This window comes from Colius striatus, chromosome 29 (genome assembly GCF_028858725.1).
Source record: "Colius striatus isolate bColStr4 chromosome 29, bColStr4.1.hap1, whole genome shotgun sequence".
Classification (NCBI taxonomy): domain Eukaryota; kingdom Metazoa; phylum Chordata; class Aves; order Coliiformes; family Coliidae; genus Colius; species Colius striatus.
This window is the reverse complement of record NC_084787.1, coordinates 681,790-701,869: the sequence shown is the minus strand read 5'-3', so window position 1 is coordinate 701,869 and position 20,080 is coordinate 681,790. Positions and strand designations below refer to the sequence as shown.

Sequence of the window (20,080 nt, the reverse complement as noted above, 5' to 3'; positions counted from 1 at the left end):
CCCAGCCTGGCTGCGGGCGGGCCCTGACGGGACGCGAGGCCGGGGCGTCGGCGCAGACTCCCCCTCAGAGCTCCCCTGAGGAGACGGCGGCGACGGGTGCCGCGGGCCTTGAGGCAGCGCCAGGCCTCGAGCAGGGCCCGGGCAGGCCCGGCGGCAGGTCCCCGCTCCCGCAGCCTCCCCTCGAGGCCGGGGGCCAGCGCCGAGGCTCCGCGGGCTCTCAGCCCGACGGGGCGGCCGCGGCTGAGGGGGCGGGCGGGGGCCGCGAACCCTCCCCCCCCCCCCCCCAACCATTTGTGCCTCAGACAAACTTCGTCAGGGCCAGAGCGGGAGCCGCGCCGGCCTCCCGGGTGACGTCACCGTGCCGCGCGCCAATCCCCGCGCCGTCCTGCGGAGCAGAAGGAAATGACGTCACCGTATCCCTCCGCCGGCCAGGTCCCCTTTTTGTGTGTGTGTATGTGTGTGGCTGCGGGCGCCGCGCGCGTGTATCAGCCCGCCGGCCGCGCTCTTCTTTTTTTCCCCCCCCCCCTCTCTTCTGAGGGGAGGGGGGCGGTTTGGGGGGGGGAGGGAGGGTGGGTGGGGGGGGGGAAGTAACACACGCAAAGCAGGGAGCCGCCCCCCGCGAGAACGTACAGAGCGAGAGCAGAAACAGATCATTCCTCCTCCTCCTCCTCTTCCTCCTCCTTCTCCTCAGCATCACGCTCGAGGGTCCCGGGGGGGCTCATGCCACCTGCCCTCCCTTGCCGGTTGCCTCGCCCGGAGAGCGGCGGTGCGCGGGGGGGGGCGCGCGCGCGGGGCCCGATAAGAGCGAAGCGGCCGCGGCTGAGGCGGCAGCGGCGGGAGACCGCGGAGGCGCCGGCGAGGAAGGTGAGGGGGTGCGAGCCCGTTATTGGGGGGAGGCGGGCGGGCGGCGGCGGGATGGGGGGAGGGTGGGTGTGTAGGGGGGTACACACGCCGTGCGCGGGAGAGGGGTGGTGACCGTTGGAACCGGTTCGAACCGCCCGGGTCTGAGGGAGAAGGGAGGGGGGCGGTTTTGGGGGAGGGGGGGGGAATAATCGTTGGGGGGGGGGCGGCCGGACAAGAGCGCGCCGTACACAAAGCAGCAGCAGCAGCGGCGGCAGCGGCGGCGGGAGGAGGGGAGGGAGGGCTCGGGGCTGCCGAGGCGGGGGACGGGGAGGAGCCGCCGCGGCGGTTCCCGCTGGGCGGCGGAATGCCTGCTGCTGCCCGCCCGGGCGCTGAGGGGAGGCGGAGGGATCCACGCACACCCCCCGCCGCCGGTTGAAGGGGGGGGGGACGGTGAGGCGGCCCCGACAGCTCCCTCCGCTGTTCCCCCCCCCATACACACACACACTCCCCCGCCGTCGGGGACGCCGCACAACCCACCCCCACCGGCGCCGAGCTGGGCCTCCCCCCGCCGCTCGCGGGGTCGCTGTCCGCCGGGGGAGGGGGCAGCCGCATCCTCCCCGTCTTACCTCCCCCTCCTCCTTTTGCCGTGGCTGGTGCTGGGTGGGCGGCCATGTTGGGCACAGGGATTATTTTTCTCTGTCTTTCTTAGCCGCCACAATACAGCGAGGGTGGGTTTTGCGTTACTTCTCTGGAGAAATGTCCTTTTTGTCCCTTTTTAGGGGAAGCTAATGGTGGGGGGGAGTCTCTGCTCATCCCTTCCGAGGCTGAGAAGCCCCCCTTGGCCTGCTGCTTCTCTGCCTTCAGAGAGTGTTTCCCCCTCTCCATCGCCTTCTTGGGCTGAGGGCGAGGAGAGCTGCGCTCGCCAGCTTCCCCCTCCTCAGCAGCTTCCTTCGGGCATGGGGGTTGTCTTGCTCTGTCACTTGTTTCTCCCTTCGGTGTCATCCTCTGGTGACAGCAGAGCTCTTGGCGCCAGGCATCCTGCCCACAGCCCAGTGCAAACGGCTCTTGTAGGTGTAAAGGGGGCAACTGTTATTTTCCCCTGAGCTCACAGGCCCTGTCTTTATGCTTCTTCACCTGCCCTATCCCCTTACACCAACCAGAAATCCTGGATCGCTCACTGGCCACAGCCAACGCTTTCTCCTCAGTGTGCCCTGATACCTGCTTGGCTGCCCCATTGCTGGGTCAGGAATTAAGTTTAGCGGGCTCTTCTGGAGAAGGAATGGGATCACTGAAAGACTTTATGCAGAATACCACAAGGTGGATTCTTCTGGCTACAAACAGTGAAAAATAGATGTTTGGTGTCATCAAGATGTTTGCCCAGCCCTTACTCTGGTCCTGCTCTTCTCTGTATCTCGGGAACTCAGGCTGCTGCATGAGAGCATCCTCTCTCCACTTCTGCTCCTTGGCTGATGTGACATGAAGCATGTGTGGAGATGAAGGAGAGGCATGGATCCTGCTGCCCAACACCCTCGCAGAAAACATGCAACACATGACAACACACACAGCTTTATTTTTATTAACTTGGCAGCAGTTGCAGCTGTCACCAAGACATACCAAATGGGGCAGGAGCGAGTGATGGGAAGTGGGGGTAGAGGACTTGGAGGGATCTGTTGCTTCTTTTAGGAAATACTGTTCAAGAATATACAGATTGTGCATCTTCCCTATTCTGGTTCTCTGTGTGTACTCTTAGCTTCAGGTTGCTGCAGTTGGCAATTTTTATCCTTGATTGTGAAGCTAAGCTTACTCCACACACATCTTTTTATCAGCTGTATGATTGTTAGAGTGCATGAGGCTGTCCTACAGGGCCACCCGCCCGGAGAGCTTGCTCTGTTGCTGCTTTAAGCTCTGTCTGGGTGTGAGGTTCTGCAAATGTTACTTACAGTTGGTCCTGTGGATATATACAGTTACGTTGTTTATGTGCCCCATCCCCACAGCTGCTTAGATACTGTCACAGAACCTCCAGCTGTCTTCAGGCGAGTAGACCTGTATCCACATTGACATCAGTGGAGTGCTTCGTACCGCTCCCTCGCAAAAGAGCCTGTTGCAGAAACACAGCTCTTGGCCTCTAGAAGCTTCAAGGTGGTCCTGTGCTCACAAAACATGCCAAAAATCCAGAAGTGGTTTGTTTTCATCGCTCTTCAGTTCAGACTTTAACGTAGATAACGATTGTTACAATTGGCTGTGTAATAATTTAATTAGCAGGCATTACACACTTCAGAGCCATTAATAAAACACAGAGGACTTTTAAATGATAGCATTCATAGCAAGTGTAACACGCCTCTTGAAACAATTTCAGTACCCAGCAAAGTCAAGTCAACCACATCAGTCAACAAGAAGTCAATTTACCTTGGCCCGAAAGATGTGCCTGTTGAGCGCTGTCTGCAGAGCCTCTGCCTCCCCTCTCCTCTTCTGGAGGTGTTGCTCACGATGAATAGCCCTATAAACAGTAATGAAAACAACAGCCAATATGTATCTTCATCACTTAGATGATATCAGGTTTAGGCTCTGCCAGTTAGTTGTTAAAAGCCACTGAAGGGCATTATCTTTTTTCAGGGCAGGGATTGCAGCGTGTCTTGACGAGCAGAAACCTTTATCAGAGGATTCATTTGTATTTAATGTAACCTCATCCAGTTTCTAGGGGGTTAAAAAGTTGAGGCACGTTCCTGGCTGCTCAGTACATAGCATGGAGTGAGAAAATAGTACCAAGATGGCAATTCTGTTGAGCCTGCATGTTCACCTGGGGAAGATATAATGGAGAGAAGCAGTGGCTGTTTAGGAGAACCTGGGCAAGATAAATTGATTTATGCATTAATTTCTGTCCTGAAGTGTGCACCTAATCATCTCCTCAAGCTTATTTGTACGTCTTTTGAAGACAGACCCTTACCTCTTACATTTTGGATTCTCTTTTCTGGAGTGTCAGGAGGAGAGGAGGTTGTTTTATAGCAAAGCAGTGAAGAAAATGTAAGGGTTGGTTAGTTCTTCACATGTATTTTTGGAAAGGATTGTGGTATTGATAAGGTTATGACCATGCTGCAGTGAAATCTACAATGGTAAATCCCAACTGGCAGAAAGGCTGACAAACCTGTGGCAGAAGGAGAGAGTTTATATGTTTGGTGTTAAAAATGGGATCTTCTGGGATGTAGTTTGTGCACAACCTCCTCTGCCTTTCCCTGCATGGCAGAGCAGCCACGTTCCCCCATCCCAGTGGAGGGGGTAGGGGGCAGTTTGCCCTGTCTGTATTTCTTCCCACCCTACAAGCCTGATCACCAGCCCAGTGTCTCCTCTCTGAGGGCTGGTGCAGTGGTCCCTCACACAGACAGGTTGCAGGGGGACACTCTCTTTGTGCCAGGTCGAGCATGGGTGGCTGAGGGAGAAGCTCTGGGTGAGAACCTGCTGGAGTCCCCTTTGTGATGAAATTTGTTAGTTGTTTTTTTGGAAGGCACAAAGCTCATTTTCAAAGCTCATAGATTATTTCCACATTGCAAGTAGTCAACTGTGGCCCGTGGGAGTCACCTGAGACCTTTTCCTTTACAAAGGACAAATAGCTAGCCTGTTGATACTATGTGCCGATAGCTGGAGTGAGTCTCCCTGCCTGTTCACTTGTCTCTTTACATTGTAATATCACATGAAGATACATCTTCTCTTTTGAACACCTAAATAAAGACTTGAATGAGGATTCATGAAAGCTTCATGTTGTCTTCTAAGGTTACAGTATCTGTTATTTAAAATGACCCAACTTGTATGATCAGAGCGAGAATGTGTTTGCATCTGGAGTTCTCTCCAGAGATGGGCAATGCGAGTGGCTCAAACCCAGGCTGGCAAGTGTGAGATTGGAGCAGAGGTTCCTGCCTCCTCCTCTGCTCTCAAACCTTCTCACATCTGGTCTGAGCTGAATTCCTCCTCCTTGTTTTTCAGTTGATAAGCTACGTGGCTGTTTTCACACGTTATGTTGGAGGGAGGATGTTGTGAGTTTCTGGAGAGCCATCCCTGTCCTTCAGGGAGACTGATCTCAATCTCTCCTCTTTGCTCTGTCTTCAAACAAAATTCAGCTTTCTGTTCTGCCAAGTCACCTGTACCATGGAGTACCTATTCATTTCTGACCTGCCAGTGTGCCCTGAAGACTGGTTGTGTTGTAGATGATTTCAGCTAGTAGGCAGAAATTGGGCCACCAGCAGTGTCCTGACTGCTTTATTTATGCTTTTTTTTTAATTAAAAACCTTAGAAAGTGAAGCCTGTGTAGCAAGAGCAGTGCATCCCATCCCGTCATGGGAGTTTTGAAGAACACTGTGAGTCATTAACTTGAAGTCCTTTTTCAAAGGAAGGGTGGGTATATACAGCATATGTATGTCATATCTGGTTTGCTTTGTGTCAAATAACACCAAGCTGTGAATGAAGCTGTAAATATCTAACCACACGTCTTTGAGGGATCCCTTCAGCGAGAGGCAGCTGCCTCTCTCTGCAACTCCTGTCCCAAACCTGCCACATGCAGGTACTTCAGGTCCCAGAGAACGCTGGGGGCCTGCTGCTCTTCACTTGTGTCACCAAGTTACTGACGAAACTGGGGAAGGGGCTGGAGCACAGGTTCTGTCAGGAGCACCTGAGGGACCTGGGGGTGTTCAGCTTGGAAAAGAGGAGGCTGAAGGGAGTTGTGATCACTCTCTGCAACTCCCTGACAGGAGGTTGTGGCTGGGGAGGGTTGGTCTCTGCTCCCAAGTGACAGGACAAGAGGAAATGGCCTCAGATTGCACCATGGGAGGTTTAAATGGGAGATGAGGGACATTTTTTTTTCATGAAAGGGTTGTCAAGTCCTGTGCCAGGCTGCCCAGGCCGTGGTGGAGTCTCCATCCCTGGAGGGATTCCAAAGCCGAGGTGCTGAGGGCCGTGGGTTAGTGGTGGCCGTGGCAGCGCTGGATTCACAGTTGGACTCAATGAGTTTAAAGAGTTTTTCTAACCTCAATCATTCTGTGATTACTGAGTTAGAACTTGCATTGTGGTAGCCAAGTCCTTTGTTTTCCACCTCATTTATGTGGAGAAAGTGGGCAAAGTGTTTATTTTGTTTACTGAAATGCTTTTGAATATGGAGAGTGCCAGCAGTGGTCTCTTAAACCACAGTAAAACGTTCCGTCCTTTCTACCTGTTTGATCCCTTTCTCATGGCAGTCTGTAGGGATTAGATCCGACATTTTTCTACCTGTGGCAAAGTGTTTCATTGATAAGTAAATGCAATTGGATCACAGATTTCAGTTGAAATTATGAGGGAGATTGGTTTAGAGTGATTTTTTTGCGGTGAGGCGTAGGAGAGAAAAAGCAGATTTACCCTTTTCCCATGTCAGGGTGATCTGTCTGGTTGTTTGCAAGTAAAACATCTTTATTTTTGGATTTCCCCTGGTGATGGTGGTCACATTGATCAGAGAATGCAATCAGGTGGCTGTCCTTTTAATGCAGGACTTCAATGGCTGTTGGCTTTTTTTCCCTCCTGCAAGAGTGAGTATGAACCACACCGGCTGACAAAAAAAAGGGTCTGTATCTTGTATTTGGGCCAGTTATTTGTGTATTGGCCCCTCTCCTGAAGGTCTTCTCCCATTTTCCAGCTGAAGGGGTGAGCAGATCCCTTTCAGGCTGCAGAGCTTGCTTTCTGCAAGTGTGTCTGGAATACTTTGTACATTTCTTTTAATTTTTTTCTTTGGCATCTGTATTTTCAACCAAGCATCTGCCAGCTCTGTGCTGAGGAGCTAAATGTAGAGTATTTATCATTGGGATTAATCATTTTATTGAGCAAAGGCTTCCTACATACAAAAATATTCAAGATCAAAGCTCTGAAAAACAAAGCTGTTACATTATAGAAGAGAGGAGACATTTTCTTAGTTCAGTTGATCCGAACAGATGAAATGCTATGCGCATAATGTAAGTTGGTGTCAAAAGAAGCTTGTAACTACAGGCTCTTTAGCATTTTATCTTTGCATCTTTTGAATAATTATGAGGTGTTGAATAATATATCTCTTTTTTTTACAAGGTGTGTAAAGACTTCCTCTGCAGTTGTAACCTTCCTGGGCAGACGTTATGTGCATGCGTTAATTAATAGAGCAGGTTATTTGTCCTGCCTATTTATAGCCTGCCCATCTCTGCAGCGTTAAGGCACTGTTACTCCTCTGGCGTGGAGTAATATGATTCCAGACAAATAGTCACTGTTGTCAGCAGCACCGCTTCTGCCAGCCAAGAGAAGCTTTGTCCTAGAAGCTCCACGGAGGATTTTTTTCTAGATGTTTCTGTGAAGGATGAATACTGAGAATCATAAATATGTAGTTATTGATCAGTCGTGATGGCTCTCCCTTCAAGATCTTGGTGTATGTCTTGTATGAGATCTTGCTTGTTTTTGCAAAGAGCTTGTAATTATGGAAAAGTTTATGTTAACAGGCAGTGAAAATAATATTTAAGGCTCTTTGGTTCTTGCTTTCCCCTGCTAAGCAGATCTCTGGCATAACCTGTGCTTTGGAGCCTCATTTCTTGGCATCTCCTTTCTTACCATTTGTAATTAAAAAGTTGTGTTTGGATTTGTCCTTTTCGTGTCTTTTTTAACAGACTGGGAGGAAGTTTGTGTTCAATGATGTGAACGAGAGCTGGGCACCTTGAGTTTTATTTCTGAGTAAACCACTAGCTGCCAGTAGAATCTTTGGCAAGTCACTTGTATTCACTGAGTTCTGCTTCACACCTTTGAGATAAGGTTAATAAATTTTTTTTTACACACTGCAGGCTTTATGTAAATGAAGAAGCTCGTAATGTCTTTGAAGCAGGCAGGTACTGGGAGCTATGGAGAATGTGAGCTGTTTCCTGCTCAGTGTAATGCACTTGGTTAATTACATATTAGGATTATTACAGTACTCTTTGAGCTCTTTTTTGTTTTTTAAAAGATACTAATTGAATTTTATTTGACAAGTAAGAGACTTGATTTGGGTTTTTTAATCACTTGGCTGTTTGGTTTTTTTTTGTCATTGATCATAAACAAATTTACTCATACCAGTTTTACGTTGGCACCAGGTGGTTGCAGCCACAGCCTCAGCAGCTGTGCTTTTAAATCCCAGCTTTGGGCTGATTTGCAAAGTGAAGTTTATAGCAGGTTTGGTGTTTTTTTTGGCCAGAATTATGTCTGTTAAGATAAGCAGGGTAGACATAGCTTAATGATAGAAGATTTATAATCTAATTGCTCTGTGGTTACTTAATCCATCTTATGTTTTAAAGCTCCATCTCCTCTAGTTCTCTAACAGTGAGCTAATAAATGCTGCTCTGTGTAAGCCTGTTGGTCAGCCACGCTTTCTATGGCTATTGAAAACACAGATAGTCTGCACATGAGTTGGATTATTTTCTTGCTTGTCCCCTATTATAAGCTGTTTATTTTGGCCAATTTGTCTCAGAACATCTCTGATCAGATTTTTATGGCTGTCATATAGTAGTAGAGATGACAAAATGCAATCACCACAGTCTCTTTGGCCACCAAAATGTAATCAAGAGCAGCAGAATCCCTTCTAGGCATGTTGAATTCCCATTCACTTCCAGTACAGAACTGCCATTTGCTCTGCCCACCAGCCTTTCTGGTGGCTGGTGCAGGGGAAAGAATCGATTCTTCTTTACTATAATCCAAAAGGGAAATTAGGAAATTCGTTTCTTGTACTGTCTTATTTCCTACAACAATCCTTATTCCCCTTCACAATGCAATTGGGCTGCTAGAATGAGTCATATTGGTTAAAGACTCATAAATGTATTATTAAGGAGAATTAAACTTTTGCATAAGAGTATAAGTGAAGTTTAGAGAAAGACAAATCCTGAAACAGTGCCAGACTAGGTCTGGGACAAAGCCCCTCCTGGCAGCTCAGCTGAATGGCTTGGAAGTTGTCAAAGTGTGACAGGAAACGTCTGTCTGTCAATTAGATCCCAATAGTAGTGAAAATCGGCTTTTTGGAGACTTCTGGTGGTAACTCTGCCACCTTCTGAGAGGCAGTGTCCTCCAGGACACTTGAAGACTGTTGCTAATTGTGGATCATCTTGGTTTTAGTTCTGGCTTGATGATCTTGATGTTTAATTGAAGTCCAAACTTTAAACACATAGAGGTTTATACGTCATTGAGGCCGAGATTAGATGCAGTCTCAGGAGAAAACACTTGACTTTCACTGTAGGCAGCTCCATAAAAACTTGTATTTTGAGTGTGGTGGTGCTCAGAAAAGCAAACAGAATGGGAAGGTATGTAAATAGTGGAGCAGAAAGTAACAGTTCAAATGATAATGTTGTAGCATCCTTATATTAACAGCGATCCACCCCCTGCTTGTGTAATTGCCTTTGTCTCTGCTTCCCCGTCTCACAAAGATGTAGCCAAAACTGAAGTTTGAGAGGCAAAACAGGCTGGAATTGTCTGTTGTGGCTTTTCTCCAAACAAATACTGTGGTGGCTATACCCAGTGCTGAGAAAAGGTAAACTGGGTACTGTACTCTGAGATCAAGGGAACGTTCATTGGAGCTAAAAGACAGTAACTATGGATCTAATTGCAGAAAATCCCTTTGCTCATAGTTGTGTGTTGTATTCCCTGCTGGGAGGAGAAGTCAGAGCTGAGGCCATGGGAGCGTGCAGGGGCTTAGGTACCTGTGGGTTTATTGGAGGGGTTAGCTCAGGTTGACTGAAGGCTGTTGCACATTGGTGCACACAGCTTTTACTCATTTAAGCTTGGACATTCAAGCTATGTCATGTGTGCTGGCAGCAATCCTAAAGTATTCAAAACCACGAACAGAACAAAAAACATGAGTCTTCCTTCTGTCCGTCAGTTATTCATTTATTTAAAGCTACTGGCTTTTGGAGAGGTGACTTCTGATTTCAAAGCCATGAAGTTGGCTTTCTTGTGCAGGAGAGGCAAAACGATGGCAATTTTAAGTCAAAACCAAGGGTTTTCATTATCAGCTTCACAGATTTGTCCGAGAAGGAGACGTATCCTGTTAAAGTAGGATGTGGAGTCAGCTCTGTAATTGGAGAACTAAGTGGGAACATGAAAATATGCAACTTTTTTATTTGGAATACTGGGAACTAAAACCACTGTTGATATTTCTGGCACGGGGATTTTTTTTCTCATGGTGAATGACCTTTGCTGCCTGACACAAGAGTTTTCCAGTTAAAGGTTTTTCTCCTTTTCCCTTTGCAGGATGGCGGACACGGACCTTTTTATGGAATGTGAGGAGGAGGAGCTGGAGCCGTGGCAGAAAATCAGTGATGTGATTGAAGATTCTGTTGTTGAGGATTATAATTCAGTTGATAAAACTGCTACGGGTAATTAACTGTTCTAGTCTAGAATTATTCCTGTTATCGGCGTTAAACGGCAGCGAGCGGTTACATCCCATCCAGGAAGCACTTGTACTTCATAGCTAAAAACCCTGTTGATGTACCAAATTTCAATGTCTCCAGTTGTGGGGAGAGCTTTGGAGTGCTGGGTAGAGATGATGTGGTGGTAGATTTTTGCAGGTGTTGGAAAGTGCTGTTATCCCTGTTCTACAGCCAAAGCAGCAGCTTCTTAAAAGCAGAGGACTGATCATTTACATAGGTGATGCTCTTTCTTTTACAAAGCACCTTAGTGTCATTGTTTGGTGGTGACTCACCTTTGATCCAGCGGTTTTGAGATGGGTGAGGAAGTCAGGAATTGCATTGGTGAATCCTCTTTCTGTGACTTAATTTACATGGTCAAAGGAGTGAGAGTAAAACTAGTTTATTACTTATTTAGCTCATGATTTGCTACTTTCTGTTTCATTTGGGTTGGTTGGTTGGGGTTTTTGTGATTGTTTTGAGGGAGGGTTTGTCTGTTTTCTTCAAATGGAAAGATGTACAACTTTGCTGTTCAGAGATGGTGTTTGCATTTAAAGTGCAGGTCAGAACATGTTGTTGTTCACTATTTGTCTCAAGAGAAGTTTGGGCTCATAAAAAACAATAATTGCCAGATGGGAAGCTTTATGGGATTTTATTTCAGATGCTACTTAATCATGTGTCATGGGATCCTAAGTAAGCAGAGGTTCAAGGAGGGTACACAGTGAGCTGGGCTATAGTGCATACACCTACCTTCCCCAAATTAAACACTGATGGTGATGAGCTTTTCACAGTTTGGGAGTAACTGAAACTTGACCATCGTAAGTAACTCAGTGTCCCTCTGGTTCTTGCCACACACTCGAGTCTTGTGTGTGCAAAAAAAGAATCCTTACCCCAGTTATGTGTGTGGGTGAAGTAGACCAGCATGTTTAATCAGTTAGGCCTTTGTTCAGGCATTTCAATTGCTTTTCCTTGGTCAAGATCAAGCAAAGCATTAGCTTAGTATCTGGAATAGAGACGGGCCTGTGCCTTGTCGTGGGCCAGAGATAAATGACGGTGGTGATTCAACACGTCTCACGTTTCTGGCTGCTGTCAGTCGGTAGCAGTGGGACTCAGAATAGTGGCAGCGCTGAGACAACACTAGTGACAGTATCTGTGAGCAGCCATGGTGAGCAGGAATGCCTTCAGGATCTAGAGCCATGTGTTGGCCAAGTTCCAAGGTGAATAATTCTGTTTCTTTTTGCTGTTAAAGGGTTGTCGCACTTCATTTCAGAGACAGCTTAAGCAACCTCTCTGTGTAACTTGAAACCACTTTGTATTTCAGGAGATTAAGATCCTTCAGGACTGAGGAGCTGTACAAATTCGTTTTCCAAACTCGCCTAGAAGCCATTGCATCATTCTTAGCAAAATTTGATCAGACACACCAGTAATGCAGAAGGTTCTATACACGATTTGATAGGTTTATTAGGAGTGGCTTGAAAGTGTCTTGAACTCCAAATGTATTCAGTATCACTATGTAATACACTTGTGATTAATATTTCATAGCTTTACTAATAAAAGTAATTTGAGACAGATGTTCTAAATCAATTACAAGAAGTTAATAAAGGCTTGGTGATATCACTGTGCTATAATTAGATTAACGGCTTAAAAACAGAAAAGGAACATGGTTACTGACGAAAAAATACACTAATGGGAATGTATTTATCAGTAAGAGATGTGTCTGTTTTTCTGACAAGTTCAGATATTGGCTCTACTATCCAATTGATTCCCAGAGCCCATCAAACCAGTGAGATTTGAACATGAATCTAATTTTGAGAGCTCTTAGATTTGACAGGATGGTGCAGAATCACAACAGCGAGAAACTGTCGTCTTTGTTCCTTTTGTTTGTCTCAAAAATAAGGGTCATGATAAACTCTGGAACCTGATCCAGGGCTCCATCATCTGCCTCGAATACCTCATGAGGAAGATTGATGAAGAAAACAAATTGTGGTGGTTTTGTCTTCCTTTCTCAGTCCCTCACTGCATGGTCTGATGATGCTCAGCTCCCTCGCTGGGCTGCCAGAGCATCAAAGGTTGAGGAGGATTGCTGTGCACTGCTGCTGGAAATAACATTTCTGTAGTATGTGTGGTACAGTTCAGAGGGACAGGGAAGTGGTTTCCTACTGGCTTAGCTCCTTGCAGGCTTTAGGGCACCCTTTCCCTGAAAAGCTGGTATTAAGCTTCTAGACATTAATCACTCCAGCCTGCACTAGAGGAGTGAAAGCATCAGCGTAGCTACCTGTGGTCATTGTCTTTTACATGCTTGTTAATTTATGCTGGTTTGCAGACAGAATAAGTGGCAGCTACTGAGGAACTACTGTCTTCAGATTTTACTCTCATAGGTTAAAAACGAAGTCAGGCAGCAACGTTACACAGTGTGACTCCAATCACTATCCATAGTCCTCTTTCTTTTGTGTATCTCTTGTAGGTTGTCACCTCATCATAAATTACCACTGTGGCAGTGACCTGAGGGCAAGTGCCGTTTGCTGGGCTGCCTGCTCAGGCAGGGATTGCCCTGCCCAGTGTGCTCTTGGCACCTTGCACCAGTGCAGGGGCCGTGCTGGGTTTACCCTCTTCTCATGCACACGGGGTCTATCTCTGCCCCATGGTGCAAGTCTGCATGTTAAGGAGGGTTTGCAGAATGTATTAAGTAATGTTTGTTCAGAGAACTGCTCTTAGGCTGATGAAAAAAACCCAAAAACCTCAGAGGTATGTGGTCTGCTTTGGAAGAGAAAAGGGAGGGAAATGAACTTTACAGCCACAAGACACTCTTACTTTCCAAACATGTGACTTGACAGCTTGGTCAGCTCTTAGCATTGTCAAAAGAAAGTATTCAACATCAAAGCACTCAGCCTTAGAGCTGGGCTGTGTGTCCTGGGCTAAGCTTGGTGATGTGGGGTCTTCTGATCTGCTGGGATGGAAATAAAACTCATCACAGTGGATGTGGTTAAGTGAAAAGAACATGAAAGGCTGCTTGGGTTTGCATAGCTCTGGGGGGCTTTTGTTTTACAGTGGAGTCGATTCTCCTCTTGATTGCACTGATGCAGCAGAGGATGGCTCAGCCCACTGACCTCAGGACCAATGCAAGCCAAAACTCTTCAGCCTACAGCGTGGCCTTTTCTTCCCTGAGTATTGTGTTCGTTGAGTCTCTACATATGACATGACTTGGACTTGCAGGGGAATCCTTCCTGGCTTGATGCCAGTGAGGATTTTGAGTGGCAAAGTGCCACAGGGACATCTGTCACCTCTTCAGTCCCTGCAGTCTCTGCTGGCCCAGTAACTGAGGGTCACATCCCAGTTTAAGTTGTGACTATGTGGAACGCTTGTGAAATGAGCCATGTCTGGAGTCATCCCAGCTTTCAGCAATCTGTTTTTTACACTCATGGCTGTCGTCTTGCGTTTTGTTTTACATTAATTAAAAAGACTTACAAGCTAGGGCTGAAAAAGACCCGTAAAATCTATTCAGTGTGCGAGTGTGAGGTTTTATTGGGTTTTGGTTTATCCCTCTAGGATGTAATTCATTTCCGAGCAAGCCTGGAGACCTAAACTTTATCCTTTCCTTCCATAAGAGCATTCACGTTGGTAAATGTTGAACTTTGAGGGCCTCATGTTGACAAACACAGGTTTGAATTTCTTGTGAGGTGTGTTGTACTTAGCCCCTGGCTCTCTCTGAGTGAGCAGAAGTGTATCTGGCCTGGACAGAAACGACCCCGTGTCCAAAACTCAAGAAACAGGATTTCTGAATTAAAGATGGCAATGCCTTTTAGATGGTCCTTTTCCATCTTTCTGCTGGATCCCAGTTTTCCCCTGCAGATTAGTTTTTAAATGTCTCAAATTACTGGGACATAAAAGGCAAAATTACAGAAAGCTATAAATACATGTGAGGTGATGCTCGGCCTCATTTTTTCTTTCCTTAATTTCCTTTAATTGCTTTTAGCTCTACCTGTATCCCACTCCAACCAGTTCTGTCTCATATTGCATATGGGTGCACAGCTAGCTGGCATGACACATGTCTGTCCCTCTCCACAGAGTTCTTGTATCCCAAAGAGCCTTGTTGTTGTTGACAAGGAAATGAGATGGGTGCCACACGGCACATCAGCCTGACAGATTGACTCCTTTTTAAAACAGTTCCACCATCAGATAAAAATATAACTTACACTCCTGCAATTCTTCTCACTGCAAGAATCACGAAGTGCTTTTTGTCCTGAAAAATATAGAAACCATAGAAGAAAAATACTGTGCTTATAATAACAGGCAGCAGTTGCGTAACAGTAGATGGTGAAGTCGGGTTAGGATGAGAAGCAAGAAAACTCAGACTAGTTCAAATTACTGCCTGCATCGGTGTGACAGGGCTCTTGCAGTGCTGCAGCTCTTGCAGGCCTTCCTGGTAGCATACTGGATGTCAAGGAGGAGTTCAAGGAGTGTAGGAAGAGGCCTAGGGCTCGCAAGGCTCGCTGTGTCCAGGACTAAAGGGGCTGTCGAGGAGGCTTACTTCATCAACTGGCGTTAAGGTCTAAATCACCCTCTTCCAAGAAGCCAATTAAGCCCTTTCCAGCCAGTTACTTGTAAAAACATACACTTGAGAGGCAGGAGGAGAAGATAGAAGAACATGATTTGTTCTTTCCCAGCAGCTGATTTCTACCATGATCTCCTCATTCTCCCTAGATGAAGTAGTCAATCTATGTACATCTGTCTTGACCGGTGAGTTTGAAATGCTCCAGGACATGTGGAAACCTTACAAACCTCCTTGGAAACAATCAGAGAGAAGTACTGCATGCTCTTGGATGTGCTGCTCTGGAACACTGGTCATTCTCAGTTATGAATGTCTACCAAAAGCTGGGGGGAAAAAAAGAATGAAATAAATAATGGGCATACAGCTGTGTCCATCGTGGCCACAGTGAAAAGAACCTGCGGTTTCTGGTAAGGAATTAGAGTACTTCTGTGTGCTTCTGCTATTGCTGTGTTTAGTAATGATGGCATTTCAGGAGAGAGCAGCATGGCCCAGCCCACACTGAGAGAAAAGAGTCAAAGTCATTGGACTCGTTTGACCACAAGGTCTCTGTCAGCTGGTCCCTGCTTTAAAATGGACCAAAAGTCATCGTTTCTTTGTTAAACTAATACAAGTCTTCCCTGATTATTTGGGGACTCCAAAGGAGTGCCAGAAGGAGTTGGGAAGCTGACTGTCACACTCCACTGGAGGTTGCACAGTGGCCTCTGCTATCCATGAAGCCATCACAACTCCAGTCATCAGGATTTCTCCTGACAGTTCCAATGGCAATGTCAGACTCTCACTCGCAGCCACAGACTTTCGGTGTTTGACAAGGTCTACACTCCTTGAAGGATTTGGGAATGACTGTGGGCTCCCTGTCAGCAAAGAGGGATCCTCGAGACACTGAGGAGGAGAAAATGAATCTGCTGGTGCTCTGGATTTGGACCTCCATCGGATACTAGGTGGGATGTAAATGTTCAGAACCTGATAAAACTATCCAAAGAGTCTCTTTTTTTTCTTTCTCCTCAACTCCTCTGTCTCTTCCTTGATTATCACCTTCTTATTTTTTTCTTACTGTGAAGGAATTACCTCTCTCAATTCTTTTAGAAGTTACAAATGTAGTCTATTTATCTCTAGTTTCCTTCCTTCCATCTTTCTCCTGTCCCTCTTCAGAGACTTTGCTTTATAAGTCAGCAAAGGCTAGAAGCATGTCCTCTTTTTCACTTGGGACTGGAGGCAGCACACACAGAGTTCAGACAGTAGTGGGCTTGTGCTCATCCTTTTTGATCCTAAAGAAGAAATTGTGCCAAGGTAGGCTGCCAGCCTTCATGACATCTCGGCATCTCCATCCTGTGCCTCAGTTTGCAGTCATGTTTGCTGACTGATGCTTCTTTTTCCACTCCCTGTGCTCTGGAATTAGGAACTAGTGTCCTTTTTCCTCTAAGCACTTGAAAAAGTGAGGCAAGATGCAGTGTGAGCCAGGCAGTGGTGTGCTTGGATCTGAACCTTCTGAGGCAGCCCTTCCATTCCCCCACTGTTTCTGCCTGGTGTAATCTTCATGGAAACATTTGGATCGTATACCCTGAGGATTGCCAGCCAGGCAGCATCCAGACTGTCAGTGTAAAGCATCTTCCATTAAAAGAAGCTGTTTTGGCTGTGGGTCAGAAGATTTTGGCATGCAGCAGGTCTTTTCCTGGATTTACACAGTTAGAGAGGAAACATGTGCTGTGAGGGTACAGCGATCCTTCCTCTCACAGCAGCAGTTCCAGTCACGTTGGACCACTTTGTAGCCCTGAATGAACCTGGATGTTCTATCAGTCTTGTGTCATCTTGTGCTGCAAATCTGCAGTGGGAAGACTCCTGCATCCCACCTCCCTCAGCTACCGGGGAAGCCCTTTGTTTTGGGTTTACAATATTTGTGGCCTGATTTTTATTGTGTTGTGGAAAAGACAATGTCTGCCCCTGACTTAGAGCTGGTGTTGCCATACAGCAGCTGCCGACCATCACAGTTGCTTTGTAGCTCGATCCTCGGCACAGGCTGGAGCCAACGTGGTGTGTGGGGACAGAGAATCATGTCCCTCCTCCAGCAGACTTGACACTGAAGGGGAATGACATCAGAAGTGTTCTGTTGAGCATCGTTGGTGTTTGTTGGTAGCAAAGGTTTGCTCTGTGCTCTCTGAATCAGTACCTTGGTGGCTGTAAACCATTTCATCCCCTCTTTCCCTAACACATTTCTTCACAGCTTCTTCCCTCATCCTCTCTTGTGTTCCATTTTAATTCCTTCCCCTTCTTGAGTGCCAGCAGACTTTGGCAGCAGGTGAGAGACTCTTCTGATCTTTGTTTTGGTACAACACTAGCCCTGAAGTTGCCAGAAGCAATTGGCCAATATTCCTGGGTTTGAATTTCCTCATTCTGTGCAAATATTGCAAGCCTTCTCTGCTTGGCAAGTAAGAGCTTGTGGAACTGGGACAGATAGGATCTTGACTGAAGGACAGAGCCAACTGCTAGTAAGTGTCTGCTGGGCTGGTGCAAACTGAGACGACCAGAAGCTGATTCATGTCAGTTTTGCTGGGGGTAGTTGGAGATCACAGACGACCCTTGGGCAAGTGCACAAAGGAAAATGTTACAAGAAAAAAAGGCACCAGAAGAAACAAACTTTGCTTTTCTTCAATGACTGAACAATTCTGCTTGTTGTAGCCTGCCACCACCATGGTGGCAGACCTCAATCCATACAGTGAGCAGTTCCCAAAGCAATAGGATACCTTTTCAACTGCCAGTAATGCCAAGCATTAGGTAACTAGCAGTGGTTGTGGGATGTTGGCACTCAAAACTGGACCAAGGGATGTGCACCTGAGGACAGAACCTCGTGGCAGAGTTTGAGGCAGCTGTGTCTATAAACAGCAAGTCTGTAGTGAAAAATCCATTGAGGAAATCCCTCTGGGCACAGCAGGGGTAAGGCCAGTGTCAGAGCTCCCTGACAGGTACGGCAGCACAGTTGCAGGGAATCAAGTTACTGCGGCTTAGTGTCAAGTGCAAGTTGCTCTCAAACAAGCAGACACTGAAGAAAAAATCCATTAGCACAAAGCCCTGTGAAGATGTTTTAAGCTGAGTGCTTTTACTTCCAAATGAAGCTGGGAGCTCCTGCACAGACGGGGGGTTCTCAGCTGACACAGGGACCTTGCTAAGCTGCACTAACCTCGTTGTTTGCAATTATATGAACATGCTCTCATAGCAAAGGACTTGTGTGAAGTGTTTCATGTATTGAGTGATATTAAGGGTGTTGAGTCTAGTGGATAAAACTACTGTCTCTTCCCCATCTTGACTTGTTTTTTCAAGCAGGATGTTTCAGTTCTGAATACAGAGAATAAATGCTTGGGACCACTGTAAGACATTCTTCTGCCTGTGCATTGTGACTTCAGTGTGATCCAGATATTCTCAATCTCTTTCCATTTTTTCTCCCTCCTTCTTTTGTTCAAGTGGCAGTTTATCTGCTACTTCATGAAAGTTCAATCCCATAGCCATCTTTCTTTCCAAGGATGCTTAAGATAACTTTAGGCTACTTCAGAATTCTTGTGACCTGGTGCTGGTAAATCGAAGCCTCCTGCAGACTCTGCTGTCCCTGACGGTCTGTAACGGTCGATGCTGTTCAGAAGCTTTCTGTGCTCCTCTACTTCTGGTTCAGCATTAAGTTTTCCCAGTATCTGTCAGCAGGAGAAGTTTTACTTCATAGTTAATGAGACCAGAAAAAAAACACTTTCTTTAGCTCCTGTGACTGTGTTCAAAGGGCACACGGGAGCCAGAAGAATCAGTCTCTGAGCTTGCTCAAGGCTAAGAGATTTGGACACCTAGTTCCCAGGCAACTTGGAAAATCCTAGCCTAAATATGAATATTAAAACTGTGGAGAAGGGTTGGATGTTTTCACTAGTTTACTTCTAAAACATGCTGTGGAAAACTCACTCAAATTCTGAAGAATAAAATTGCCAACTGAGTGTGTGTGTGTGTGTGTGAGAGAGAGAAGCTGCAGCCTTTTTTCCTGACAAGTGTGACTTTTGCTATGTCTCTTGTTTTTCTTCCAGCTGGCAATCCTCTTGTTCAGCAAAGTGGGCAGCCTCTAATCCTTACCCAGAACCCGACCTCAGGGCTGGGCACTATGGTAACTCAGCCAGTATTGCGACCTGTACAGATCATGCAGAATGCCAATCATGTCACGAATTCTCCGGTGTCCAGCCAGCCCATCTTCATAACCACCCAGGTGAGGGCCCTTCCAGCCAGGACAGCCAAGGCAGGAGACCTGGTGCACTCATCCATGGAAGGCTCTTTTCTGTTAAGAAATAAAATGCCTGTATTAGTTTTTCTTGTGCACTTCAGTGGATGTTCCACTAGAACTGAAATTTGAGTTCTGTTTCTTTTATGTAGGTTTAGAAGTAGCTTTGTTTGGAAATAGCTTGTGTTCCTAGTCCTTTTGCAGACAAATCTCACTTGAGAAAGCTGGCTTTGTTCCAGACCTCAGCAGGTCCCGTGAAGCCAGCTCAGGTGTGATGGGGCTTCACGCTGGCTCTCACTTGCAGCCCGACTGGCAGGGCCTGACTCCTTGCTGTAGGTGGGTCCCTCTGCTCTGCGTGAAGGCTACTTTGCTGGGTACTTCATTGCTTTGATTTATCTTCTACTGACTTCTCTGAGCATTTGCTAAGATCTGGGAGAAGGATTCTGTAGAGAGAAAGGAGAGATTGAGAGTGGAGGTTGTATATTGGAGTGGTGCAGAGTGGCCCTACTGTTGGGTAACGTGCTGGCCGAGAACAGTGTGGCCTCATAACTAAGTTGCTGTGCAGATGACTGTGGGGTGGGGCTTTTAGTTTATTTGATTTCTAGGGTAGAAGATCATATTGGAAATGCTTCAGATGTGCTTAGTGTGGTAATGGGACTGCTTGACTGCAGGGGTTTCCCGTGAGGAACGTGCGGCCTGTGCAAAACACCATGAACCAGGTTGGAATCGTCCTGAATGTACAGCAAGGTCAAACAGTTAGACCCATCACCCTCGTCCCAGGTAAGGACTGCAACAAACCAAAGGCACTGTTGTGTTCCTTTGTAGAGTACCAAAGGTTTAAAGGTAAATAATAACGTTTGAACTCTTGTATTTCCCCATCATACCTCGTAGAAGGTCCCTCTGAAGAGGGGGTTCAGTTCTGTGGCATCATAGGTGGGATTTGTCTATCAGTGGCTGCAATCCTGGTAGTCATTTTGCAGCAGAGAGCAGGCCCTTTCATTGTAGTAACAAAACACTTTACATAGCAAGGCCTTGACTCTGCACAAGCACTGCTGG

At 46.7% G+C, this 20,080-nt stretch overlaps 1 protein-coding gene across 10 annotated transcripts in view; it reads left to right on the top strand.

The window, feature by feature from the left end:
• Window positions 1-583: 583 nt before the first annotated feature.
• The window catches only part of POGZ (pogo transposable element derived with ZNF domain), a 31,928-nt gene continuing 12,431 nt past the window's right edge, over window positions 584-20,080 (top strand). For 9 of the 10 annotated variants that reach the window (XM_062016324.1, XM_062016322.1, XM_062016323.1 and 6 more), the window contains exons 1-4: window positions 584-864; window positions 10,081-10,205; window positions 18,837-19,012; window positions 19,696-19,804. In XM_062016324.1, coding sequence (XP_061872308.1) covers window positions 10,082-10,205; window positions 18,837-19,012; window positions 19,696-19,804 — 409 coding nt within the window. In that variant the 5' untranslated portion in view covers window positions 584-864; window position 10,081. Of the gene's footprint in view, window positions 865-10,080; window positions 10,206-14,936; window positions 15,723-18,836; window positions 19,013-19,695; window positions 19,805-20,080 lie in introns of those variants that run through there. The other variant, XM_062016321.1, reaches the window with a different exon arrangement.